Source organism: Bacidia gigantensis (genome assembly GCF_019456465.1).
Source record: "Bacidia gigantensis strain McMullin 20006 chromosome Unknown contig_255, whole genome shotgun sequence".
Taxonomy (NCBI): Eukaryota; Fungi; Ascomycota; class Lecanoromycetes; order Lecanorales; family Ramalinaceae; genus Bacidia; species Bacidia gigantensis.
This window is the reverse complement of record NW_025408605.1, coordinates 432,714-458,540: the sequence shown is the minus strand read 5'-3', so window position 1 is coordinate 458,540 and position 25,827 is coordinate 432,714. Positions and strand designations below refer to the sequence as shown.

The 25,827-nt window shown below is 49.2% G+C and overlaps 8 protein-coding genes across 8 annotated transcripts; 3 read left to right on the top strand and 5 right to left on the bottom strand.

Moving 5' to 3' along the window:
- Positions 1-3,982: 3,982 nt before the first annotated feature.
- On the bottom strand, positions 3,983-4,455 carry KY384_006882 (uncharacterized protein; the record flags this gene model as incomplete). The annotated part of the gene is made up of 2 exons (XM_044815375.1): positions 3,983-4,349; positions 4,409-4,455. The coding sequence occupies 2 exons, from the start codon at positions 4,453-4,455 to the stop codon at positions 3,983-3,985; spliced, it is 414 nt and encodes a 137-aa protein (XP_044667249.1).
- Positions 4,456-4,650: 195 nt separating this feature from the next.
- On the bottom strand, positions 4,651-6,134 carry KY384_006881 (uncharacterized protein; the record flags this gene model as incomplete). The annotated part of the gene is made up of 3 exons (XM_044815374.1): positions 4,651-5,261; positions 5,307-5,793; positions 5,832-6,134. 3 exons carry the CDS (start codon positions 6,132-6,134, stop codon positions 4,651-4,653), a joined length of 1,401 nt encoding a protein of 466 aa, XP_044667248.1.
- A 985-nt stretch (positions 6,135-7,119) lies between these two features.
- On the top strand, positions 7,120-8,424 carry KY384_006880 (uncharacterized protein; the record flags this gene model as incomplete). The annotated part of the gene is made up of 3 exons (XM_044815373.1): positions 7,120-7,179; positions 7,254-7,328; positions 7,684-8,424. 3 exons carry the CDS (start codon positions 7,120-7,122, stop codon positions 8,422-8,424), a joined length of 876 nt encoding a protein of 291 aa, XP_044667247.1.
- A 37-nt stretch (positions 8,425-8,461) lies between these two features.
- KY384_006879 (uncharacterized protein) lies at positions 8,462-9,421 on the bottom strand (the record flags this gene model as incomplete). Its single annotated transcript, XM_044815372.1, has 1 exon — positions 8,462-9,421. One exon carries the CDS (start codon positions 9,419-9,421, stop codon positions 8,462-8,464), a length of 960 nt encoding a protein of 319 aa, XP_044667246.1.
- A 1,477-nt stretch (positions 9,422-10,898) lies between these two features.
- Positions 10,899-12,206, top strand: KY384_006878 (uncharacterized protein; the record flags this gene model as incomplete). The annotated part of the gene is made up of 1 exon (XM_044815371.1): positions 10,899-12,206. The coding sequence occupies one exon, from the start codon at positions 10,899-10,901 to the stop codon at positions 12,204-12,206; it is 1,308 nt and encodes a 435-aa protein (XP_044667245.1).
- A 614-nt stretch (positions 12,207-12,820) lies between these two features.
- Positions 12,821-15,657, bottom strand: KY384_006877 (uncharacterized protein; the record flags this gene model as incomplete). The annotated part of the gene is made up of 2 exons (XM_044815370.1): positions 12,821-13,914; positions 13,962-15,657. The coding sequence occupies 2 exons, from the start codon at positions 15,655-15,657 to the stop codon at positions 12,821-12,823; spliced, it is 2,790 nt and encodes a 929-aa protein (XP_044667244.1).
- Positions 15,658-20,117: 4,460 nt separating this feature from the next.
- KY384_006876 (uncharacterized protein) lies at positions 20,118-22,299 on the bottom strand (the record flags this gene model as incomplete). The annotated part of the gene is made up of 7 exons (XM_044815369.1): positions 20,118-20,241; positions 20,361-20,380; positions 20,454-20,943; positions 20,991-21,412; positions 21,740-21,907; positions 21,978-22,039; positions 22,095-22,299. 7 exons carry the CDS (start codon positions 22,297-22,299, stop codon positions 20,118-20,120), a joined length of 1,491 nt encoding a protein of 496 aa, XP_044667243.1.
- A 225-nt stretch (positions 22,300-22,524) lies between these two features.
- Positions 22,525-25,793, top strand: MTR4 (ATP-dependent RNA helicase mtr4; the record flags this gene model as incomplete). The annotated part of the gene is made up of 2 exons (XM_044815368.1): positions 22,525-25,005; positions 25,053-25,793. 2 exons carry the CDS (start codon positions 22,525-22,527, stop codon positions 25,791-25,793), a joined length of 3,222 nt encoding a protein of 1,073 aa, XP_044667242.1.
- Positions 25,794-25,827: the final 34 nt, after the last annotated feature.

Here is a 25,827-nt window from a genome sequence, read left to right as displayed (position 1 = left end):
ATTTGCCATGTCCCCGGCTTACCACCGACTCAGAAGCTAACATGGACTTGTCATGGTCATAGGGTGTTCACACTCCGCCGCAGGGAAGCGCTCAAAAAAGCCAACATTACGCACGTAGTATCTGCCTTACGCCCACCCTTGGACCATCCCTTCTACCAAGAATATAAGCACTACGTCGTCGCGATCGATGATTGCGAGGATGAAAACATTCTAGAGCACTTTCGTGCTAGCAATGACTTTATTCAGCAAGGCTTGGACGAGGGTGGAAGTGTGCTTGTGCATTGGTAAGTCTTTGCTAAGATTCACTTTACAATTCATATTTACGATCATGCCACCTACATGCACACATCCGAGAAAAGTCACGAGCCCGCATTTGGTATAATTTCTCCATGTACATATTTAATTTGATAAAAATGATTATCAAAGATAGCTGAAGCGTGCAATCAAGGGCAGCAAACCCTTAGTCGGAATCCTACGCTCAACTTTCAGTTTCATGCCCTGACCCATGTCCAGTGTTATCGCCATCCTCCACCATCACTCCCTTGCCCCTGTTTTTGCCCAGCATGCCAAAGGATCTGTGCTGACATTCTCCCCACCAACAGCGCAATGGGCAAGTCCCGCTCTGCGACTCTTGTAGCCGCCTATCTCCTCCACCGTTCTCACAGTTCTCATCAAAGCCCCTTTCCTCCATCTCAGCAAGTCACACCTGACCAAAATGCCAAAATCACACCACTTGATCCCACATCCGCCATCTCTTTGATCCGCCAGGCCCGCCCAATGGTAGAACCCAATGACTCTTTCCTTGCCCAGCTCCACCTTTACCACAGCATGGGCTGTCCCACTGACGTTGACGCGTGTCCGGCCTACCAGCGCTGGTGCTGGGAGCGGGAGGTTGAACTCAGTCGGCGAAGGGGTGTGGCGCCAGGAATCCAGGGGTTGAAGGTTGGCGATGAACTGGATGAAATGGGGAAGGCGATTGAGGGGTTGGACTTGGAGGACTGGGAGGACTCTATCGGTGATAGAGGAAGTGGAGAGAGCATGAGGGTGGAGGAAGGGGAAACAGGGGATGAGGAGCGTGGGGCGGGGAAAGGAACGACCTTGTATAAGTGTAAACGCTGCCGCACGGAATTAGCTAGCTCGTCATATTTGCTTCCCTTTCATTTCCGCAATGGCATAGAAGGATGGAAAAAGGAGAAGAGCCTGTCTTCCTCAAAGGCTAGAAAATCGGGAGCAGATCACAGCCGAGGCTGTTCGCATCTGTGGCTTGAGCAGCCCATGAGCTGGATGAGGGAGGTCATGGAGGAGGGCAATCTGGATGGGCGGTTGGAATGCCCGAACACAAAGTGTAAGACGCAGGTTGGCAGGTATGCGTGGCAGGGATTGAAATGTAGTTGTGGGGAGTGGATCATCCCTGGGATCAGTTTGGGTGTTGGAAAGGTTGATGCGGTGATGAATCGTGGAAGTGGAGGCAAGAAGAGTATAAACAGAAATGGAACGGTGGCGGAGTATGGTTCAATTAATGAAGATGGCTAAGGCTGATATCTCTGGGCGTATTGGGAGAGGATCAGGGAGGGGGAAATTTTCGGCCAGGTAGTATGTCACTTATAGCTAGTAGAAGGCAATCGGCTTCAGATCAGATCTGATGGCTACTGAGCGCAGGAACTCTGTGGCACCTTTGGTGCCCTTGCATTCCCAAAAACCTTTGACTAGACGCGAGTAGGCTGAAGAACGTACTAAGACTGCAAAGAAGTGGTATCAAGATACTGCCTTCGCTCTCGCACGCAAGTCCGATATTGCTAGTTGAGCTGTCGCTCATTATTGACAGGGATGATCTTGAAAAGGGGTGAGTAGCGGCAGCCTTGTAGCCCCAAGTGGCCGGTCCTCATTCTTCATAGGCTCTCAAATAACGCGAGACAATACTTTCATGTCGATAGATGGGCGGAAGTAGTGCTCTAACAGGCACTTGGAACGGTAGCATTATCTACTTTGATGTAGTAGCCTTGCGAATGTGACGGTCTTGCGGCTTTCTTGAAGATTGCTCGGACCGCCGAGCAGTGATTGGGAGCTTCAAACTAGCTTAGATGCACAGGAAGACCCTCAAAACGAGGAGTCAAGTGTACTCCCGGCATTTGCATGACTAGATGGGTTTCGTCGTGCGACCGGTTCTGGTCCGTAGGCGCCGGTGAAGCATCGTCTCTCGGAAGTCAAGGTTTCAAACGGGAGGAGTTCAGGACCGCGTGATTGGTAACGATTATGCATGTCCTTTTTCAAGATCACCGTACTGGGAAGCTCAAGCCTCAGCTTTCGTAGCCAATGAGCAGCCATGAAGACACGGAGTTGTCCCTAAATGCTCATAGCGTCAGTGGAACTATCCAGTTACCCGACATTGAGTCCCACCCAAAAACTAGACAGTCACTTGGCATAAGACGGGAAGGGCCCATCAATAAATTAATACCCGGGTAAGCTAGGACCTATGCGTCGACAGGGTTGGAGACTGGATCGAAAGACCTTTTTATGGGCAGTGGTTATCACCTAGTATGAATCTTGAGTTTGATCGAAGGAGGGTTGACCGAGAGTAGACATTGCCACAGAGGTCAGTCAACGTATCCAAAGCACTACACAGATGCCACAGTAGTAAGACCAATACACAATCGATCGACCTGCAGATAGAGGTTGGAAGGCCAACGGTGTCGATATCCCCTTGTAGATCTGAAGGCACATAGGAGAATTCAGAGCTTGATACTCGGAGAAGCCTGGATCCAGTCACTTGATATAGCGTCCGGTCAGCCGAGGTCCATGAAGGTCCAGTAATTGAGCAAAGCTGTTCTTATTGGTCTATCGCTGGCGACATCTGAATGCATTTGGTGACATGAGTTAAACCAATAAAATTCACGAGCTTGATTCTCGACCGTATCATTGGGACATGAATACTGGAATTCCAGGGAAATATCCATAGGGCTTCGTCGGTTCAGATTCCTTCCGGCCAAAACGAGAAAGCAAGGCCCAATTTCACCGAATTTTCTTTGGAACTTCACCGATTTTGGCATTCGTTGACAGTCTCGGACAATTCCATGAAAAGTAACATTCCGCGCCTCACTTACACCAGCGTGCATTGTCACTTGCTACTCCAAAACTCAGTTCAATAACAGGAGTTTGAAAACAGTGGACTAATGACTTAGGTTACCACATGGATGCTAGGTTTTGTTCTAGGAGCAAACAATTTGACGATTTTTCGCCAGCAATTGATCATGAAAAGATTTGTCCCGCGTTTTGAAAACCCTAGAAAACGAGCAAATCAAACAAGGTGGCTGCTTACGACGGCTTAAGCAATCCATCATCCGACAATGTATCGACGCAAGCCTGAAGCATTGATGCTTCACTTTTGCGAAGAGCTGTTGCCTGGTCCGAACGGGGACCATTCCGACGGCCAAAGCGGCAGACCCACCGAGTGGAAGTAACTTGTACCTCACTGTTACCATAGAGCCACATGACTCACGACGCGTTCCAACGGTTGTTCGAGCCAGCCTGGATAATTGGCGCTAGGATCCTTAAGATAGCAATATTAGGCGTTGGCCATGGACCATCCTACTCAATCACTCGCAATTTGAAGATTTGTAATATTTACGATCGCGAGGAGCGTGTCTCTACACTTGCATCATCCCCGGTAAGAGCAGCAATCCAAACTCCCTCGAGAAGAAGTTCTACTTGCATTCGAAAGCATTGCCATCAGCTAAATTTTCCTGTAGGTACGGAAGGGAATGTGTTAGGATTTTTGAAGCGCTCTTTGTTTCGTTTTGCCAACTCTATGGCTCGCAGTCTCTCCAGTCGTTTCTGGTAGAATACTCTGTATTTTGTCAGGGAATACATTTTGATGATGACGCACTCTCATACTTCTGCAAGGCGTATATACGAGGCATTTCCTCTTCCTTGGGAGTTGCATTCTTGCTCGTGATAGCGTTGATCTTTCAAAACGTCAGCTAATCTAGAGCTGAGCAGGCCCAGCAACAGGGCGGACCCTATCGTCTTTCTCTTTTTCAGCCTGTTGCTCTTCTTCTTCGCGCTTTGCCTTTTCTTTCTTGTCGTGCTTCTCGTCCTTCTTTGCGTCTTTGCTGCCCTTATCCTTTGCCTTCTTGTTTTTAATTTTCTCTTCGTATTCAAATTTTACTTTCTGAATCTCTTGCTCCATCTCCTCCTTGCGTCTTTTCGCCACCACCTCGGCTTCATCTACGATAGGAGTGGCAAACCCTCGATCCTTCATGTGGCCGGGACATACATAGAAAAAATCCTTGGCTCCATTAACATCCGGAGAGTGAGGCACTGACGTCTCAGAAGGAAACGCACTTTGTTGTCTGGTGTGATGAGAACGCTAGCTGTGGATTTATAACAGATATCACAGGCTCTCGCTGACGCCTCTGCCACCCTGCGCAGATGCCATACGTTTGGGATGGCGGCCATAGCTGGCGAGCATACGAGAGCCAGTTATCGGATGTCGTTGAACGCTCGGAGGGGACCGAGGGCTGAAAAGCAACGGCAACCAGACGGCATGAAGCCAAACCTGTTTGGGTATGCATAACCGCCACAATGGTTTGTTGGCAATTTTGCCGCCACAATGGCGAATGGTCATTTGATAGATCGCTATATTCTTTTATACTACTCATGAATCCTCCCGCCACTGCCATCGTCCTGCGTTTGCCCTGAAAATGAAGTGTTTTCAATACATGCCCTTACATTCTTGGCTCTCCTCCTAGCGTCTACCCATATCATGAATTCGGAATAAGTCTGTGGCATTATCTTAATATCTCGCTCGACCAGGAAAGTGTAGTTGAATTGCCCCGTCGGTTTAGTTTCACCATGCTCGACATTGCGAACCTTGCTGTCGATCCGTACTTGAACCCGCGTTGAATTATTAGTACTGCGATCCGAATGCTCGTCAGTGGCTTTGCCGTTGACACCATCGGAAGGCTCTATTGATGATTGGTCTGTGTACGCAATGGTAGCTGTGAGATAGAGCACACTTCCGACGGGGACGGCATTGTCAAAGGTACTTGGGTCAAGGCTGATAAACGTTGGTCTGCTGTGAGTGAACGCTGCACAACAACAGAATGCGAGTTCAAACGTCTGCTTAAGGAGGAAGCCACCAAAGATCATGAAATTGTGTCTGTTCCTATACTGTGGCTGCATTATCGAAGATGAACTCATGACTGTTGCAGACATGAATCGTAGGTTGTCAGGTTTCCGAGTAGGTGTATTTGGATCTTGGTCTGTCAGTCGGCAAGGCCTCTGTCACCATCCATGGTCTCACGTACTATGGTAGTCAAGTTGCTTCAGCCACATAGCATGAATGAGGTCACTCTCCTCATCATTGGGAGTCTGCTTCTTCAATGCCCTTTTCAACAAAGCCTTCTTCTCATTCGAATTCCGCTCTCCCATCTCAAAGAGTCGTTTCTCTTCCATTGTTTCTGGTCTGAGGGGATTGATAGCGACGGCCTTCTTAGTGACCGGATCAAGGGATACCATAGTGAAGACACATGATAGAAGCACATCTTCGACGTGTGTTTGCTCGCCTCTCTCCGGGGCTTGAGCTACTGATAGTGATACTTCCATGCTGCTTCTGCCAGTGGCGTAGGTCACTTGCCCGGAGAGTTGCAAATCGCAGATGCTTTTTAGGGGATGATTGATTGTAATCCTGTCGACAGCCGCAGTGACAGTCGTGACCGAGTCCCCCGTATGTTTGTAGGCAATAACACCTGACAAAGCGTCGAGATCCATGAAGAGCGTCCCTAGTCTTGCATTCTGAGCGGGCAATGAGTGTAGGGGTGAACTTCTCGTACCGTATCTGACCGTTCGCATTCAAATAATTGTCGCAAAGCCATGGGTCTTGCGCCAGAGGAATGATCTATATCTGTATCAGTCAGCTTACACTTCTTCGACAGTATCCGATTACGGACCACTTTATGATAGCTGTCCGACATTTTCTTAGGTTTCAAGTCCGGAGCTGAGGGCTGTCCAGAAGCCACCTGGCCGCTGATAGGACGACCTGCTGCTTCTCTTTGTTCCCGCAAAGCTTGTATCCATGGCATCCGGACTCGCATATTCGTTAGATCCTGATACACTCCGTCTGTTCTACACGACATTGAGGTATGAAATAGACGGAGAGTCGCGCCTTGACGGAGGCACCTTGAAAATAGTGAATTACTATTGCAGCGCAGGACCCGAGTCGTAGATAGGGAGATCACCATCACGGCCTCAGTAGCAAGCAAATGACTACATTGCTACATTTCTAAAGCAGATAGATCCCACAGAGCCATAATCATCTCAAGTGATTACTAATCTCCAGAAATGGCTAGCTGCCTCCATATCTCGATGTCGGCGCAGCAGACGACGTCTAACACACCACATGAAGGTCATCGACTTCTCATTGCAAGGCAATTACGCGTTAGGTTCTTGACCTAACCATTGCTGAAGCTGGGTCAGGCAAGGGTGTGATACGTCCGTCCATGCGGTTCTTCACGGTTCCCTTATTCCTGTACTATAGACGTTTGGTTTGGTTTAGTCGCATTGCTACTGTATCCTGATTATATGAGCCCACACACTCATGATATTGGAACTGTCGAATATACTCTTAAAACTAGTACACATGAGCTCAAGCTATCTGTATCGTCAAACCTTACTCTTTCTTCGTTAAATGCTGGTGTATTTCCGTTCTCAGAGGCTTTTCGAAGCCTTCCTGGTATCCTCGCGTCTCCGTCATGGATCAGAGGGAGTAATCGAGTGTACATAGCCCTGGACATTATCTTTGAGGGTGGGTCCGTTGAGCAATGCATGGATGCTAGCTTTGCCCATCATCTTGGAAGGAGCTTATGTTCTTCGTCGGCAAGTCCAGCGCTGGAGTCTACGAAAAATCGCTAATTTTGGTAGTTCTGGTCACAGCTAGGCTTGCATGCTCGGAACGAGGAATCAACTCAACGTTCACTTAATTTTCCATCTAGCCTTGGCTTTCTTATCAGTCTTGCACGACCGTCTGCGGCTGAAGCAGGAACGGAGACGAGAAGGGCTCCGCCAGATTTGCAACCTCCTAGCAGAATTCCAGTGATCACACTTAACAAGATCGAGATATCTATGACGGCGTCAAGTCATTATTCTGGCCAGCCCACAATCGTAGCAAGTAATAGTCAGTCGGTCAGTGCGGACATCTTAAATGACTTTGGTGAATCCGAGTACGGAGTGCCATACTCATTAGAGGACTCTGATAGCAATCCTCAAGAGAGCTTGCTCTTGTCGCAAGCAAGCTCAACATTGCTCAAACACCAGACAATTTTGAGTTCCCAGTCTTCCTATGGCAATAACCATCGCCGTACAACACCCCTATTCTCTAACTCCATCGCAGACGGTTGGGAAGAGTTGAAAGGCAGACAGAGTCTCATAGAAAGGCTCTTGAGCATCACTATCCAAGACCTACTGTTCAGTCACAAACCCCCGAAAGAAAGTGGAGTGAGCAGGACAGATCATCATCTGGTCTCTGACCTCTGTCATGTGTCTCCCTCATCCTTTTGCCCTGGCTACCAAGAGGTCGGCCTTCAACGTCATAGAGGTGCCGGTACAATGCTGACCTCTTGGTAGTTACTTGCCGCGAGAAACCGCTTGACCTCAAGGATTTCTAGTTCGCTGACTCGTTTACGGCAGAGGTCACGATCGGAACGACTCAAGCACAAAATATTCATGCTGAAGTATCTGGACTCTGCCGATAAGCTCCTACCAGAAATACAGGATTCGACCTGTCCAAGATCATGTGACATAGCATTACGGAATGCCATTGAAGTCAGACTTTGGACGCTGGCACAGAAGAAGATACTGGATCCGAAAGCATGCAGGAAGCTTCGGCCACTAGACTTTGAGTGGGACAGCAATCCTACGTCTCAGCAATGCTTTGACTATCTGGACGAGGATCTTCTCGAAAGCGGTATGTCTCCACTATGCTCCTCAGACTTATCGTGTGACTACGAAGAATCAAGTCAGCCTGATGTGACGCCCTCACACGAATTTGAGATGCTTTTCGATGCATCTAGCGTTGAAAGATTCTCCAATCACAAGTCATGGGTAGAAGCTGATGAATCGGATCTCTGGCTCGATGACCTTGACAACGAGTACTTTGAAAATCCGTCGCAGACGCTGGGTCCTGAAAGCTTGGGCATTCCTGTTCACGATAATCGCCCTGTTGGACACCAGCAGTATTTGACGATTCCAGATTTGATCCCCACGCCATTGAATTCTGGAGACTTTGAATCCATGCTAGATGGTTTTAGTGCCGATGCAGACATCGGGATGCCAGAAGCTCACTTTCAAGCCGATCACCTTCTTCAAACAATCTCGACTGAAGATGAGTATATGCTCTTTGACGAGCCTGAAGATGCGATACCAATCTAAGCTTACACCCCTGAAGCTCGCTTTCAAACGTTTCTTGCTAGCCCCTATTCTTATACAAGCCCTCGTCCTTGATCCACTGCCCCACAGGCCCTGTAATCAGCTTTTGCAGAATCTTCTCCTCCCCTTCTCTCACAGCGTCCCTCACCCTTGTCGAACTAATCGCCTCCTCATCCATCCCTCTCCCCTCAACCAGTTCAATCTTCTCAACCCACTCCGGCTGAAACCCATGTTCTTCCTTGCTTCCCTCTTCAAGCGCCCTTACGAACTTCCCTTGCTCCTCGCCCGCTCCCCACGCATCCTCTATCCGTCTCGAAACCCTGACTTTATGCTTCCCGAATAATTCCTCCAACGGCTTCAATGTTTTATCAGGATAATAGCTTGGTTCCAGCAGCCTAATAAGAGTGTCGAATCCAATCAGATGAACCTGGCTTGGCTGTCGCTCTTCATCTGATTTCGAATGATAAACGCCCGACTCCGTCACCGCCTTCACCTTGTCAATGAACAGCGGCGTCTTTACAACCCCAACATCAATACTCAGCAGGTCTCTGTCTTCCTCTTCACCCTGGTTGTCATCCCTATCATCCATCCTCCTCATCCCTTGTCGTCCTCTGCCTGTCATTTCTCCTACTTGATCACGAATGTCCTTCGCAAGCACGCACATCATACCCACCCTCTGCTCAAAGCCGGCAGGCTTGGGTGGTTTATCTGCATTTTGAGTCGCCAACAAAAGTAGCAGTCTTGATCTACTCCCATGACCTTGCCCGACGTTGAGGAGAGGATCTTGCAGCAAAGCGGAGGTGCAAATCCGTGAATGGGCGAGCGTGGGAGGGTTGAAGGAGGAATCGAGGATGTAGAGCGTTTGTAGCGCTGCAGAGGGCACAGATCCAACGGTGTGGAGGATTTGGAAAGTCCGCGGGGAGGACTTGAATGCATGGAGAGCATTGAGGAGAGTAGAGAGCGGGGGCATCTTAGAACTTGGGGAGGTGGTGGAGGTCATTGTCAGGGTTTGCGGGGCATTCTCAGGAATGAAGAAGGCGCTATTTTCATGTTCCTGTTGCTAGCACTGACTGTCAACATATGTTTCGGGAAGCATGCGAAAAGCCAAAATCAACGACTGAGCGTGGTGTGGTTGATGCGCCTCGGTTCGATAGGTTATCATCTATCGATAATGCAGGCCAAAATAGGCTACCTGGTCAATGAAGATTACCTCTTTAGGTACAGTGGGCAAGCCACTGGTGACCACCAAACCCATGAGTGGAATATGCTAGAACTATTGTTGTCATGCCAAAGACCCTGTTCGTAAGCGCTGTCGTACCGTAGTAAGCGCTGCAGGTCGTGTGCAATTTCACTTGAAACATTGGCAGATGGCCAGGCCAGATAGCATCTCCTCTACAATTGTTTACTACGGAGCATTATCATTAGTTTGCCTTACTAGATCTTGTTCCTTGCCCAAGGCCACATAGAGCACCCCTGCGAGGTGATCTGGCTTAGCGACATCACACCCTTGGTCCAAGAGCTTGGGAAGCAAGGGCCTTCAGGGGGCGACCAGCATCAAGAACGCAGTGTATGCAAGCATTATTCCGTACTATCGACGGTGTCCAACACCGCTATTCTTAGCTCGATTGCCGGGACAGCTTCTGCCCTTGCTCAGTATCTCGTGTTCAGAGGAAGGCAAGGAGGGCCAGAACGTGGCTCGCACACGGCAAAGCATGCCATTCTGCGGCAAGCATCGAACCCCCTGCCCCAATCCATGTGTTGGTGAGCATCCGTAAGCTGTATTGAGCTGATGATGAAGAGAAATGCTCGCATGATCAGTAGTCTTCGCTCAAGACCTGGCATCCTGGGCGCTTCCCCTCTGAAAGCGAGATGAAGCTCGAGGCATCCTGGACATCTCAGAGGTTGGTATGATGGTATCTCCATCAACGGGCTCGATGTTAGTGGCAAGCTAGGTCGGCTGTCGCTCCAATGAAAAGGAGTCACTGGTATGACACCGTCAAGCGAAGAGGACGGCGCCTTGGGCCGACGTATCAGATTTGGCCCTGGCAATGTACCTGCATGTGGGCACCCCTGATTCTCCCACCAAGTCTGCTGGGCGCAATATTTGGTGTATCGCTCCTTAATCTCTTTCCCCCTCATTTTCCCCGACACTCATTACGAGCCACTTCACATCTTTCTCCCTCCTCGATCCCATCATCACATTCTTTTCTTGCAGTTGCATCTCGTGCAGGCTCACCAGTCGCTCTTTAGCAGATCTTTGCTGCAGTCACTCATTTGTTTGCGATATCATTCGCATCACATTCGTTCGAGCCTTCACCATTTGTTCGCACAGGAATCAATAACCAACATCGATCACAAGTGAAAGATTGAGACAACACACTCGTACTGCTGGGGCAAAAATCATCCGTTCGGAAAAAGTGAAAGAGGCTGAACGGCAACAAGAACTTATTTCCACTGCTCCACCTTCTCGTAACAGCATGGTCAAGATTACTTTTGCCCTGGCGACGGCCTTTGCCATCGCAGCGCAAGCTGCCATACAAGCAGGCAGCCCACAAGGAGATCACCCGGACTACAGTGCACAACAAAATTATCAGCCCAAAAATCTTCCAATGCCACTGCCAAACAGTACATATTCCAAGTCTACCTTGTCGGGATCATCAGTAGCTTCTTCCGGCTCCGCTGGCACCTCCCCCGCCTCCTCCGCTACAACACCTAACTCTCCCATCACCAACTCTTCTCCTGTTGGTACTGGATCGAGCTCTATTCCGTCAAGTGCGGCTAGCTCAGGATTCTCGATCGCAAGCAACTCTAGCCTACCGGTGGGATACTCAACCGTCAAGGAATATACTACAGAGATCGTTTATGTTACAGTCACGACCTGTCCCGTCACCAAGACCCATGGTAGCGGCGCGTCTGCATCTGTGGAGGTCACACAAACCACTTCAACATTGACGATCACTAGCACCAGCACAATCTGCACCCAATGTGTTGCTCCTCCAGGCACCGCTGCGCCTTCAACCATTTATCCTTCCGACACTGGCAAGAACGGCCCCATTGCGCCATACCCCACTGGTGGCTCATCAGCGCCCATTGGCACAGGAACCGCTCCAGGCGGCACAGGCTCGTCTGGCCCAAGCACGATCACAACAGATATCACCTCTGGCGGAGAGGCTGTTACCCTGACCTACACCCTAGGCGCTGGTTCCTCCACAACGGTTGTAACCACAACAATCAAGAACACCAAGACACAGACCAACACTCACGTAAGCCTCTCCCCGTTTCCCGTCTTCCTCCCTACTTTCAAAGACCCTCATACTAACACCTTTCAGACTGTCTACGCAACCGCGTCTCCTGGCGCCGGCTCTTCACCCGAGCAAACAACTCCCGAAAACGGTTCCGAGGGCTCAGGCTCTAACTCCTCCCCCGAGAACTCCGCCGGTTCCTCTCCTGAGGAATCCGCCGAGGAGACCTCAACCATAAAACACTACATCACCTCCACCCAATACGTGACCGCGCGCCCCTCCACCTGCCCGGCCCAAGTCACCGTCACAGTCCCAGGCCCAGATGTCACCGTCACCGTCACCTCAATGGGCCAGCCACCATCGAACGTGCCAGGTGGTCCGGGATCATCTTCGCCACCCCCATTCCCCACAGGTGGACAAAACAGCACGCTCCCCGGCACGTCGAGCTCGGGCTTCATCACGATCCCCAGCGCGAGCGCGAGCTTCAACCCAAGCCCCTATTCGAATTTGTTTCCTGAGCCGAGCGTGAAGGCGAGGAGATAGGTAGAGGTGCTGGTCGCCTGCTATGTTGAGGGAGGATGTAAATTAGGGGCGTGGTAGCATTATGTCAAGGGAAGGCCTTCTTCTCTCGGTATGATAGCTTGCTGCGGAGATATTTCTACGATTCTTGTATCTTACTTTTACATGCATTGAGGCTTTGGATGAGAGATAGGAGGTGAGAGGGCATTGAAGAGATAGAGCCAGCTGATGTAGTTAGCGTGCATTAGACGCCAGCCTACCGGCTTGCCAATGGACATATGTGATGTGTTCCTGAATGGATGAAAAATTCTGCTGTTCTTGCGAGCTTCTGCCCTTCACTTTCTCCTTGCCTTAGGGGCATGGATGTCTTCGTCACTAGTAAGCACCTTTCAGCTTTCGAATTTCCTCCAAAGAACAAGACGCCTCAGAACGCGGAGGGCTGGAAAGAAAGATGCTCCTCTTGACAAAGAGTATACAATATCATCTTGTGCTATCATAATTCATCAGATATCTAATCTATTCCAAAGCCGAAATAATGCGTGTTCTAAAAATGCATCATTCTTTGTTTCCCCAGCGCCACGCTTGTAAAATGCCTATTCCCATGTCGTTCAGACCACCCCCCGCCATTTCCTATCCACTCAGTCGTTGACCTCCTCCCTCTCTCTTCCCATTCTCTCAATAATCCCATCATACCACCTTGCATGCGCCTCTCGATCTACATCCGCCACTCTCCCCAATTCCTGCACAATGTCGCCAATACGCCCCACAAATTCAACCATCCCAGCGCTACCTAGAACCTCATTCGCAGAACCGGCGGACTTGTTCCTCTCCTCTGCACTCTGCGCCCCCAATCTGGCGAGCACGTGTCCCTTAATTTTCGCTAAAAGCACCTTCATCACGGGATGGTTTGCCCTTCCCTCCTTCGCCTCCCCCAAGACCCTCGTCACGAAGCTTGTGAGCTGCGTTTTCGTCGTCGGAGGCAACGCATACCGGGACTCCACGATTGATACAAATGAGGTGGTTGAGCTAGTGAAGGGAAGTTCCCACATTCTAGCCGCTTCAGCTTTCCAGAGAGAGCGTGTGTCGCGGCGGAGGAGGTTCTTTGCGTTTAAAAGGATTGAGGCGGTGGTAATGAGGCGTAAAAGGTCGGAGCGGATGCGGGTGAGCCGAGGAGCATCGAGTTCGAGGGTCTCAGGAAGTGTGGAATCGTTTAGATGCTCGACGGAGATGGCGAGATTGGTGAGACCTTGCATATAGATTTTGTGGGGAGTGTTACGTAACGAGATGGACTGAGCTGGGTCTTGGTGACGCTTCGAGGCTTCCTCGTGGGCGTAAGTGCTAGATTGTTGCCACCATTGGAATGTCTTCTCCGGGCTTCTCCCGTCAAGAGACTTTTTGAAGGCTTCTGTTTCGTATCCGGCAGACTCTTTGAGTAGGTTGGGCGCAACACTTGCGATTTGAAAATTCAGGACATCCAACACCAAAACTTCAATGACGAAATATATTCTCGCTAATTGCTTCACCGGGTCGTCGCTGGGGTGCGTAGCCAACGACTTCACTTCCTCGTCCCTAACCGGTGCGCAGAGTTTGGGAAGAATAGAATTCATGAAATTAAAGAAGTTCTGGTACGCGAATGTACCATTTTTGACTTGCTGAGCGACCATTTGAGGATCGAGCACTTCCTTGATAGTGGTGAAAGTCGGTTTTTCGGGGGCAGTACGATCGAAAGTTTCTGCAGAATCGATTCCGCCAGCGCTGGTATCCAAACCTCAGCAAGACCGGCGTCAAGGCCTTGTTGAAGCTTTGTGGTAGTAGCTTCAATCATCTCATCCCGCCTTCCTTCTCGCTTATCTACATCAATCTTCCACTCTCTGTTGATCGCTAACTCATGCATCACAAGTCGACTTTCTGGAACTAACGAGGACGATGATTGAAGCAGCTCCTTGGCAGCATGCCTATTATCAGATGGTGACGATGTCAAACCGCTGCCAGCAGGGGCTGAATCTACTGTGGCCAAGGGTATGCTAGAGGCATTCCTTGCCTCGGAAGCCATGCGTGGTTTGCTGTTAACTCCAGTATCTTTCTTAGCTTTGGCTTTGCGACTCCGCCGGATAGCATCTCTTATTAGCTTCATTGCCGGTTCAGGTCCAGCAAGTTTCTTCAGTCGGGAGAGCACTAAAGTCTGGTTATTACGAATTCCTTCTTTGTAGTCCGCGGCGACTTCCCCCTCTGCATCGTCCTTCACGCTCTGCCATATTGCATCTAACTCGACAAATTGAGCCACCATGTGCTTGATCATGAAGGCAGAGTCGTTCGATCGCCACGCCGCAAAGGCAGCCTTGAACGAAGCATAAGCCTCGGAGACAAGAGGAAAGATATTGTCTTCTGCGGCATTAATGTCGAGAAAGGAGTCAATCAGCTGATTCAAGCGCAACAGGAGCTCCTGTGCTTTTGCGGAGAGTTGCTTTTCCTGCTCATCCTCTTTGCTAAAGACATTGCCCGGGTGTCCCAGGATCAGAAAGCAGCTCAAGAACGTCCTTACTGCTGCTTGTACTTCTGTGCTCTCATTTGCTCCATCAAGAAGACCGAACGTTCGGAGAAGCTGAGTGGCGGACTGAGTCACCTCCTCATCATTTACACGACTTCCGAGATCCTCAAAACTCATGTTCTGCGCGGCTTCGACAGTCAAACCAAGTCGAATAAAGCTCTCAATGCTCAGACGTTGAGCCCTCCGTCTCCAAGCACGTTGCAAGATCTTAGCAGCTTCAAGATCGTTCCGCGGCTTCCATATATAGCCCCTTCTGGTCGCCCTCTGTCCGTCAGCCCCCGATTGGGTTGCTGTCCTTGGTCGTCGCTGGCTTTGCTCAAGCAAAGCTTTCCTTCTCTCGGCCTGTACCTGTCTCTCTTGCAGATCTTCCTTCAACTTTAGATGTTCCGCAGCACGTCTTTCCCGTTGCTCTTCTGCAACCTTCTTCGACCGCTGAACCTCGGCAGCGCAGTTCGCTTTTACTTTCGCGAGAAACTTCTCTCGTGCTTGCTGAGCAGCGAGCGCTTTCTCTTCACTATCTGTAGTAGCCCTAGACGCAGCTTTGTTCAAAGCAGCTCGAAGGCGTACTTTCTCGGCATGCGCATTGCGATCTGCAGCCTTAGCCTTTCTGCTCTCAATGATCGAGGCTCTGCGTAGGTGCTGCGCGATATGGGAGCTTTGAGGGCCTCCGTGGGTTGATCTGCCGGACCTGCTCGAATGGTGAGAAGTAATGGAGTTGCGACGAGAGGAGGCAGCGGAAGATCTTCGATGGTAGTTGCGTGATTTATAGATTCTTGCAGCTATATGAGGTGGTGGGCTGTAAACATCCGGAGCTTCACAGTCAGAAGACATGATGAAGTCTTGAGCTTCTTCTAGAATGGTAGGTTGCATGGAGTCAGCAATGTCAGAGTCTTGGTCCGAGGAGGGTGTCAGATTGTGGACCGTCATCTCGAGGACCCCTTTGCAATGCGAGTCGAAGAAATGCTGAGCTTGTCGTCAAACCAATTAAAAGAAAGGGAATAGAAAAGCCTTTGGAGGTTCTGCTTCCCAGGCTGTCGCGTGCCAATGCCTGGAACCTAAGTAGTATCGAACGGGTAAATAGAACGCCGAAAGGAGCGTCTAGAAGGCGATCAAATGATGAAAATTGGCAAGTGCCCAGCACTATCAGCTTCTATCGATAGACGATATGAAAAGAGCAAGAAAGGAACGGGGCGGGGGGGTTGAGAATGGGTGGCTGGTATTGCTAATCACGAATTGACAGAAGCAGCTGGCGGCAGCGGGAACAGTGACGTTTTTCTAGCGACAAATGCTTGGCATTCCTTCCCGGTCGGAATAGGAAGGCTCGAGGAATGTCTCCCTCCAAGCCTGTCTGCCCGCTCATAACTAAATATTTAACGTGGGCATTCATTCAGTGCGATAATTGATTATGCAATCAATATCGTCTTCGCAGTGTTTGTGTCTGGATTAGTAAGACCTGCTGGTGAAAACTTCCTGACGAAAAAGTCAATACTCTTTCTACCTATCGTTCTGCATGCCTGCAAAAAGACGTCTACTGTCTCTGTTTGCACTCTCATTCGTTGTGTCTATACTCTTACTGACAGGTTTCACCATGCGTCTTCGTTAGCCTGATTGTATTTGTGCATGCCTCGCTTCGAGATACCCGAATTCGATCGCATCACGTTGAACATGTCGCGGGCCAACAAGAGCGATGGGCGAATTCGACCTCTTGACATTGACTTTACATATCATATGGCTCGTCAGCCTTCTTGGGCTCATATCCTTCACCGATTTCTTTGATCTCGAACACAGAAGCAGTCATCTATACAATGTTGAACAAGAAATCATGGCATACTCAAGCGTACCCGGCAACTAAGCGGTCTCGAATCGGTATCAATTTCCCTGATGATGAGGCTCGCAATCTTTGCCTTTTGACTTTTGCACGCTCCAACGGATCATACGTTAAAGCGTGATATGCTTAACAATCGACATCAGCGGGAGGAATATGCAAGTCACCGATCAGCAGTAGATCATCCAGATCTGTTTGTGCCTATCCATTCCTCATTAATAATTATGATTCTGGCTCTATATAAAGCGTACCAGTCTACCACCAATTTCTCTGAATATGTAATTCTAGCGACCCAAGATTCTCACAAAGCATATCACCATGACCTCCACTGACGCCCCTCATTCGGACAATTCGAAGCCCTATTTTCCCTTGAGCGGTCGCGCCAACGATGGATGGAGTAAGGAGGACGAAGCGACAGCGACATGCTTCTGTGGCGCTGTCCAACTAGCATTCGTAAGTCCAGCAAGCGATTTTTCTTCGTGTCAATATCGCCTCGCTATCTTTTTCTTCCCATACCTCTTTGATCTGGTCTAAAATATTTCTACTTCTGACATTTTAATCCACCCCAGCCAACCCAGGGTGAGGGTTTCGTCGGGAGCTTTCTCTGCAACTGCAGTGATTGCCGCAAACTCACCGCTTCCATGTTCGCCTCCAACTTCACCGTCCAGGACACCCACCTGAAGCACCTCCGCGGCCAGGAAAACTTGAAGACCTATAGCACAACCTATTCGATCGCCTCAGGGAAAGAGATGACCAATCACTTCTGTTCGACCTGCGGAACATTGATGTATCGTGTCGGCGCGAAATTTCCGGGAATGAGTATCTTAAGGATTGGGACCGTGGATGATTTCCATCTGGCTGAGACGAAACTGAAACCGAGTGTTGAGCAGTATGGGAAGACAAGAGTGGCTTGGTTAAAAGGCGCGGAGGGGGTTGAACAGGTTGAAGGGAGTGCTATCTGAGGAGTTGCGCTCTCTGGAGAACCTCATTCGGGTTGAGACTTTATGGATGGGCTGTTACAGCATTACAATGTAGCTAGGACTGGTTGTTGTACCTATCACATACTAAAGGAAAAGCGCCTTTATCCGTGGCGGAATAAAGGATGCTGTAGTTGGTAATCTAAACTCTCGACTTCCCCCGGGATACTATCTAGAACGTTTCTGTCTCATTTTTTGCGTAGTTTGTAGTGGTTAATTTCTGCCTTCTCGAACATGCTGATATCATCTTCCACGGCCAAATCACTCAGTGATATCCCGATTCAATAAGCTGTAGGCGACTACTCATAATATTCATCTCCATAGAAGTCCCCTCTTTCTCTCTGCGTACTGACCCATTCCTCACTACTCAATCCCTCCTCCTTTCTCCTCTTCAATGTCTTCTGCCCCGACGGCGTGAAGCAACAATCACAAGCATTATCACACCCTTCAACATCTTTCTCACCAAAGAACTCTCCAATAACTTTATGTCTGCAGCGTTCGGTCTGCTCAGCATACTTGACAAGCTCCTGGAAACTTTGCGTTCGAGCCTCGACTCGCTGCATCTTCTTCTTATTGCCACTTTGATTGCCAGCGTCTTTGTTAGCGCCCAAAGCAACCCGATAGCCCACACGATCCCGATCTTCCCGAGAATAGAATAGCAGACATAAACCAGCGCCACCGTCTCGACCAGCGCGACCAGCCTCCTGATAGTAACCTTCGAAGCTCTTCGGGAGCGTCCAGTGCACCACGAATCTGACATCATGCTTGTCGATCCCCATCCCGAATGCAGTCGTAGCTACAATGATATCGTAACCTACAGCATTTTCCAGCCACTTGCGCTGGCATTCGGCTCGTTCCGAGGTTGAGAGACCTGCGTGATAGGGCGAAGCGCTGATGTCGTTCTTTCGGAGTCGGGCGGCGAGTTTGTCACAGTCCGAGCGGAGAGATGTGTAGATGACGCCACTTACAGCGGAGGGGCGAGTGCTCTCTAGACTTGCTAGGCGGTCTGGGTCATTGGCTCGTCGGGCGTAGATGGACTGCAGAAATTTGACGAGGTGACTAAAGCGAATGTCGTCAGTGTCAGAGGCGAAATGGACTTGGTAATGAAGGTTTCGACGGGTAGTTGATGTAATGAAGGTCTTTGTGGTATTCTCGTTCAGACCTAGGACATTGATGATGTCGGATCGAACGGATGGTGTAGCTGTAGCAGTAAGGCAAATCAGGGGTAACAAGGGATAGTTGGCTCGGAAGTGAGATAAGTGTCGATAAGCTGGACGGAATTCGTGGCCCCATTCTGAGATGCAGTGGGCTTCGTCTATGGCGACGCGAGCGAGCTCGCCTTGTCTGTAGACGATGCCGAGCATTCTTCGGAACGTGTCGGTGAGGACTAGCTCAGGAGTTACATATAGGAGACGTGTTCGTGGATGGCCTTAGTTGGACTGAGTGAGCTTCCAGCTATCTCTTGGGGACTACTCACCACAAGAGAGATCCTTGATGATCTCATCTCTATCTACAAATTGAGTATTCGAGTTGATTGTAGCAACAGGAATGTTGGCTGCATTCAACGCATCAACCTGGTTACCCATCAAGGCTAGTAAAGGCGACACAACAATGGTGATACCATGATCGATGACTGCTGGAAGCTGGTAGCAGAGACTTTTCCTAAGAGAAATTAAGAGAAGTTCGTTCGTGACAGATGCGACTTAACGCACCCAAATGAGGTGGCTGACGATCTGTTAGCTTGCTTCCCAGCATTGTATCAAGATTACTGGATAGTCGGGACACTTCTTACCAGCCTGAACGAAGACATCATTACCGTCCAATGCAGCGGTGATGATTTCCCGCTGATATGGCCTGAAACTCGTCTTTCCAAACACTCTCCGTAGTGGGAAATCGATATCTACATTAGTCTTCTTGCCCGAGCGCGTGGAAGGCATCTCTTGACCTGATTTGCTTTAATGCTTGACCTGTTGTAAAAAGACTCAAGTGACTCTGCAATGCTTAGGATTTCTACACAAGGAAAGAGCGAGTCTCAGCAGCGGATGCTCAGATACGAGCAGCATTGCAACAGGGAATAGTTATCAGATCAGCTGTCAATACGTAGATGAAGACCAGTCTCTACGAACACCGAATTGCGGGCGATTGAGATGACTGATACCATGAGAAGTCTGCGCTACGAGTGAATTGCAGGGTGCCAGTCAAATGAAGTCGTGGAAAAGAGACCACAATGGAGGACGAAAATTGAGCCCCTATTCTTCGCTTGGAGATCCTCTAGTGAGCGCTCCAGGCAAGCTGGCCCCGGCTAGCAGCCCCTGAAGCTCCCTTGTCGACAAAACCTTGCCCTCAGTCAGGGTATAGAGAGCGTCATCAGCTACAATGAGAAATTATGTAAGTATAATGGGCATCGTACAATAGTGCAAAGCCACGCAGCATTGACCTATGGTCGTAATTCATGCGTGTATTTCAATCAATGATTTGAATACACCCACAAAAGGCAGCTATGTAGGCATATCAGCCAAGGATGATGGATGCTGAAGCCCTTTGTGGAGAAATGTAGATGTATTACAGGACTACCTATCCATAAACTAGAGATAATTCCTACGGACCTGCGTTTCGCTTCCTCCAAAGTCATCCAGCTTCCGTTGCACCTGGCTTTCGAGGAAGCCTAAGGAGGTAGTCTTTATAGAGAAGACTTCACAATCAATGACACTACCGCATTCAGAAGTCGGCATCTATTTGGTAGTCTTATGACACTGCACAAGCTGTAGTAGCACGACTTTACTCCACAAATAATAGCCAACACGAAGCCGACAGGGAAAGCTTGTCACATTCCAGGAGGTGGTGGTACCTAATGTTGATGGTTAGCGGTCACTTCCTGCACATATCTGCAGGACCTCATTAGCTAGCGGGAAGATACTTACTGAACTATAGCCTCCATTGGGAGGTGATCCGCTTGGTGGAGGTGGCGGAGGAGCATCCTCTCCCGGAGGCGGTGGCGCGCTCTGATCCTGTCCTTGCTGTGCCTGTTGTTGCTGATAGTATTGATAGTATTGAGCTACATAGTTTTGATAGCCACCATAAGCTGCGTATGGATCTTGGCCTCCGTAATACTGTGCATACTGCGCTGCATAGTCTGCTCCGGATGCACCGGGGCTACTAGCACCGGGCGGACCAGATGTGCCAGGTGGTGCTGCTTGAGTAGGAGACTGGGCGCCTCCGTAGCTCCCATAGCCCGAGGACTGCTGCTGACCGTAGCCACCATAAGGGTTCTGAGGTTGCTGATTTTGCCCATAACCAAAGCCGGCACGCTGAGGTGGATTCTCCTTAAAGTGATTGTACTGCTCTCGCACATTGTTGAGAAGATCCAGGCAAAGATCTTTGGCCCTTTGAACCTCACTGGGATCTGGGCCGCTGAGAAAATTAGATCGATGCGGAAAAAGGGCACAAGGGATACTCACGCGACATGTAGGTACATGGACTCATCACTCTCACGATTGGTGCCATGCTCTGTGAATCCAGAGCCTCTCCCTTTGATTTGAACGCGGCAACGAGTCTCTCCTTGGATGTGCTTCACATAAGCACCGCCGTGTCCAACGACTTGAGCTCTCAGGTTGAAGCCTGGCAATGGTTCAAGGTCGATGGGTATCTTTTCTTCAGGCCACTTGCGCCTTCCAAACTCGTCTCGTTCGACTTGGTCGGGTTCGCGTCGTCGAAAGCGCCGTTCGTCTACCAGATTGGGGAGCTCTTGCTTCATCAATTCATTGATTTTCGTAATAGCTTGTTCGAGGCCTTCTTTGGAGGTACTGGTAATGTGAAGGTAAAGGGGAGGGTTCTGTGCACCATTGGTATCTATCAGACATATTGCAGTGTAGACAGGAGTCTGCTTACAGCTGCTGTGGCCAAGCTCTTGTCTGGGTAATAGTTTCCCCTTGTAGTGATATCTTTACACCATAAGCATTACTGAGCCTTTCAAAGTTGTTTAAATTCAGATAGAGGAGCGTACCAGCGCCAGTTTCTTCTTTAATCTAGATATCACGCATTTGAGGTCAGCAGGTGGCAAAGAGGGGTGAAAGTGTGCTATATTGAAATCGAGTAAGCTTCTAAAACTTCCCACAAGGGCGCGGTGAAAGAGAATGCAAGTTCAAAGAAGTCTTCTCACGGCATGAAGCAGCCTGGGATTATCAGCAAACGATGCAGGAATATTTACCGTCTTTTGAGTTGACCCTTTGGTCAAAGTGTAGCGGTTTCGAAGATCATTGACTTCAATGTCTTTGATGTAGTCACCATCATTGATATACATATCACTGTCTAGCTTGCCTGCAGTGGATGACGACGGGGCAGGCGAGGCCGCAGATTTCGGTCCAGGACTTTCAGTCTACCGAAGTTAGCTTGGGAACGGCCTAATGCACAAACTTGTTCTATCTCGCCTTTTGGATTGGGGGGACCTCAACATGCTGTATTCCTTTCTTTGCTTGTATTTGAGCATTGATGCGTGCAGCTGCGGCCGCTGTTATAGTCCTAATTAGTCTAGGGTAGTTGTCATCTGTCCATCGTCCACGAACCTGCAGCGGATGCAGCATCCGGTCTACCACCTGCACCTGGACTCAAAGGTGATTTTGCCGAGATTGGACTTCTACTCCGAGTACGATCAGGGAGCCTTGAGGGTGGGGAGCGTGATCTCCTGTCGAATCTTGAGGTCTTCCTTGGATCAGGCTCGGTCTGATCGAACCTCGACCGCTTCGAACTGCGCTTTTCTTCATCTCCCATTGTGAGCTTGTGCGAACCCTCCTCTTTGCGATGGTCTTGTGGAGGATGAGTGGCAGTGATGAAGTGAGGTTGGGGAAAGAATACTTCAATTGCGGAGAAGCTAGGCGAGGGTTTTCGGCCAAACTTCGGCTCTAAATTCTACTGCGTCTCCACCGTCAATTCACATCACAGAGCTTGCACCCGCCTCTCAGATGTTGTAACGACAGTTGTCGGCGTTTTCGTACAATGGATGAACTCTTTGATGTCTTTGATGATCAGTCAGCTGCCAGCAAAGCACCTCCCGAGAAGCGTACGCCCAGAAAAGATAGAAATAAAAAGCGCCTTGCAAATGGTGAGCCCAAGGATATCGATGGTCCTACGAATGGCACCGTGGATTCGCCTATGCCAGATGCGCAACCAGAGTCAGATAACGATGCAAAAGAGCTAAATGGCAATGTCCAACACAGTCCAAAGCGACAGAAGAAGGACCCTGAACCAGAACCGCTTGTCACTGATACCTTTGAGACCGAACAATCGCGAGAAGTCGCGGCATCTGCTGGGCTTCAAGCCTCGAAAGAGGGCACTGCTGTTGTTCTATCTCATCAGGTCAGGCATCAGGTTGCGTTGCCGCCTGATTATGAATATGTGCCCATATCAGAACACAAAGCACCAGAAACACCTGCAAGAACCTGGCCATTCACGCTCGATCCCTTTCAACAAGTCTCGATCGCGTCTATTGAAAGAGGCGAGAGTGTCCTTGTTTCTGCTCATACGAGTGCAGGAAAGACTGTTGTTGCCGAATATGCTATTGCACAAAGTCTGAAAAGCAATCAAAGGGTCATATATACCAGTCCCATCAAGGCACTGAGTAATCAGAAATATCGCGAGTTCATGGCTGAATTCGGTGATGTAGGCCTTATGACTGGGGATGTTACAATCAATCCAACTGCAACTTGCCTCGTTATGACCACGGAGATTTTGCGCTCTATGTTATATAGAGGTTCTGAGATCATGCGTGAAGTCCAATGGGTCATCTTCGACGAGATCCATTATTTAAGAGATAAGTCACGAGGTGTTGTCTGGGAAGAAACCATCATACTCCTCCCAGACAAAGTTCGCTATGTCTTTCTTTCGGCAACAATACCAAATGCGATGCAGTTCGCAGAGTGGATCACGAAAACACATAATCAGCCTGTGCACGTGGTATATACTGACTTCCGACCCACTCCTCTACAACACTATTTCTTCCCTGCCGGTGCAGATGGAATCCATTTGATCGTAGATGAGAAGGGCAACTTTCGTGAAGAGAACTTTAACAAGGCGATGGCAACAATAGCAGAGAAGGCGGGAGACAATCCAAACGATGCAGAGGCGCGGCGAAAAGGGAGAGGTAAGAATAAGAAGCTCAACAAAGGCGGGACGAAAGGCCCTTCAGACATTTACAAAATTGTGAAGATGATTATGATGAAAAGCTACAACCCAGTCATTGTTTTCAGTTTCAGCAAGAATCAATGCGAAGCATATGCCTTGCAAATGAGTAATCTTACCTTCAATGATCCCACGGAGAAGGCGATGGTAGACAAAGTTTTCAATAGTGCTCTTGACATGTTGAATGAAGAGGACAAAAAGCTACCGCAGATTCAAAATATCCTGCCTCTGTTAAAACGTGGTATTGGGATACATCATTCGGGGCTGCTACCAATTCTGAAGGAGACCATTGAGATCCTTTTTCAGGAGGGACTCATCAAAGTGCTCTTCGCCACGGAAACGTTCTCTATTGGTTTGAATATGCCTGCAAAAACAGTTGTCTTTACGAGTGTACGGAAATTTGATGGCGTCACACAACGATGGGTCACGCCGTCAGAGTTCGTTCAGATGTCTGGTCGCGCTGGTAGACGTGGTATAGATGAACGTGGTATTGTCATCATGATGATTGATGAGAAAATGGAACCTTCCATAGCCAAAGACATTGTCCGGGGAGAGCAAGACAAGCTCAACTCTGCCTTCTATCTGGGCTACAATATGATACTCAATCTCATGAGGGTGGAAGGCATCTCGCCAGAATTTATGTTGGAGAGATGCTTTTACCAATTCCAGAATACAGCCAGTGTATCTGGCTTGGAAAAAGAGTTGCATGATCTAGAGGTCCAGAGATCAGAAATGCAGATATCGGAGGAGTCAACGATCAAAGAATATTACGATTTACGAGCACAACTGAACACATATTCCAAAGACATGCGAGACATTATCAATCATCCTAACTACAGCATACAGTTCATGCAGTCTGGTAGGCTAGTACGAATAAAACACATGGACTTCGACTTTGGTTGGGGAGCTATAGTAAATTACACGCGCAGGAGTCTTGAGCGAGGGCAAAAGCTTGATGATGTACCGCCCCAACAAATGTACGTATTAGATGTGCTTCTGCAAGTCGCTGACAATTCTTCAATTGGAACAAAGACGCACGATGAGCTACCTCCAGGCGTACGTCCTGTGGCAAGAGGCGAGAAGGGAAAGATGGAAGTCGTCCCGATATTGCTGTCTTGCGTTGAATCAATAGGTCACATCAGGATCTTTTTACCCTCTGACCTAAAATCTACTGATCAGAGAAACTCGGTTCGCAAGTCTCTCGACGAAGTGAAGCGGCGCTTCCCGGATGGAATCGCGGTCCTAGACCCAATCGAAAACATGGGCATCACAGACGCTGCGTTCAAAAAATTGCTCAGAGTAAGGAGACGATCTCGCTACTTTGATTTCCAGCTGACAGACCACAGAAAATTGAGGTTCTAGAGTCGCGATTACTTGCGAATCCACTTCACAATTCGCCACGCCTCCCTAATCTCTATGATCAATACGCTGAAAAGGTCGTCATATCTGACAAGATCAAAGCGGTCAAACGGAAGATCACCGAAGCACTTTCTATCATGCAACTTGATGAGTTGAAATGTCGAAAACGCGTGTTACGACGTTTTGGCTTCATCAACGATGCAGAAGTTGTCCAGCTCAAAGCTCGTGTAGCATGTGAAATTTCGACTGGCGATGAATTGCTCCTCAGTGAATTGCTCTTCGATGGCTTCTTCAATGAGCTCACGCCAGAACTGTGTGCAGCGGTGCTGAGTTGCTTCATCTTTGAGGAAAAGTCCGAAGCACCAGCACTCAAAGAAGAGCTGGCTAAACCTTACCGTGAGATACAAGCTAAGGCTAGAATCGTTGCACGCGTCTCTCAAGAGAGCAAGTTGCCTCTGGTTGAAGATGAGTATGTGCAAACGTTCAAACATCAGCTGATGGATGTCGTCTATGCCTGGTCGCATGGCAAGACCTTCGCAGAAATCTGTAAAATGACGGACGTTTACGAAGGTAGCTTAATCCGCTTGTTCAGAAGGCTCGAGGAGCTACTGAGGCAGACTGCTCAGGCTGCAAAGGTCATGGGGAACTCGGAACTTGAAAAGAAATTTGAAGAATCTTTGAACAAGATCCGAAGGGACCTGGTCGCCGCCCAGAGTCTGTACCTATAGCATGAACATGAACAGTGAGAGCTGGCGCCGTAGA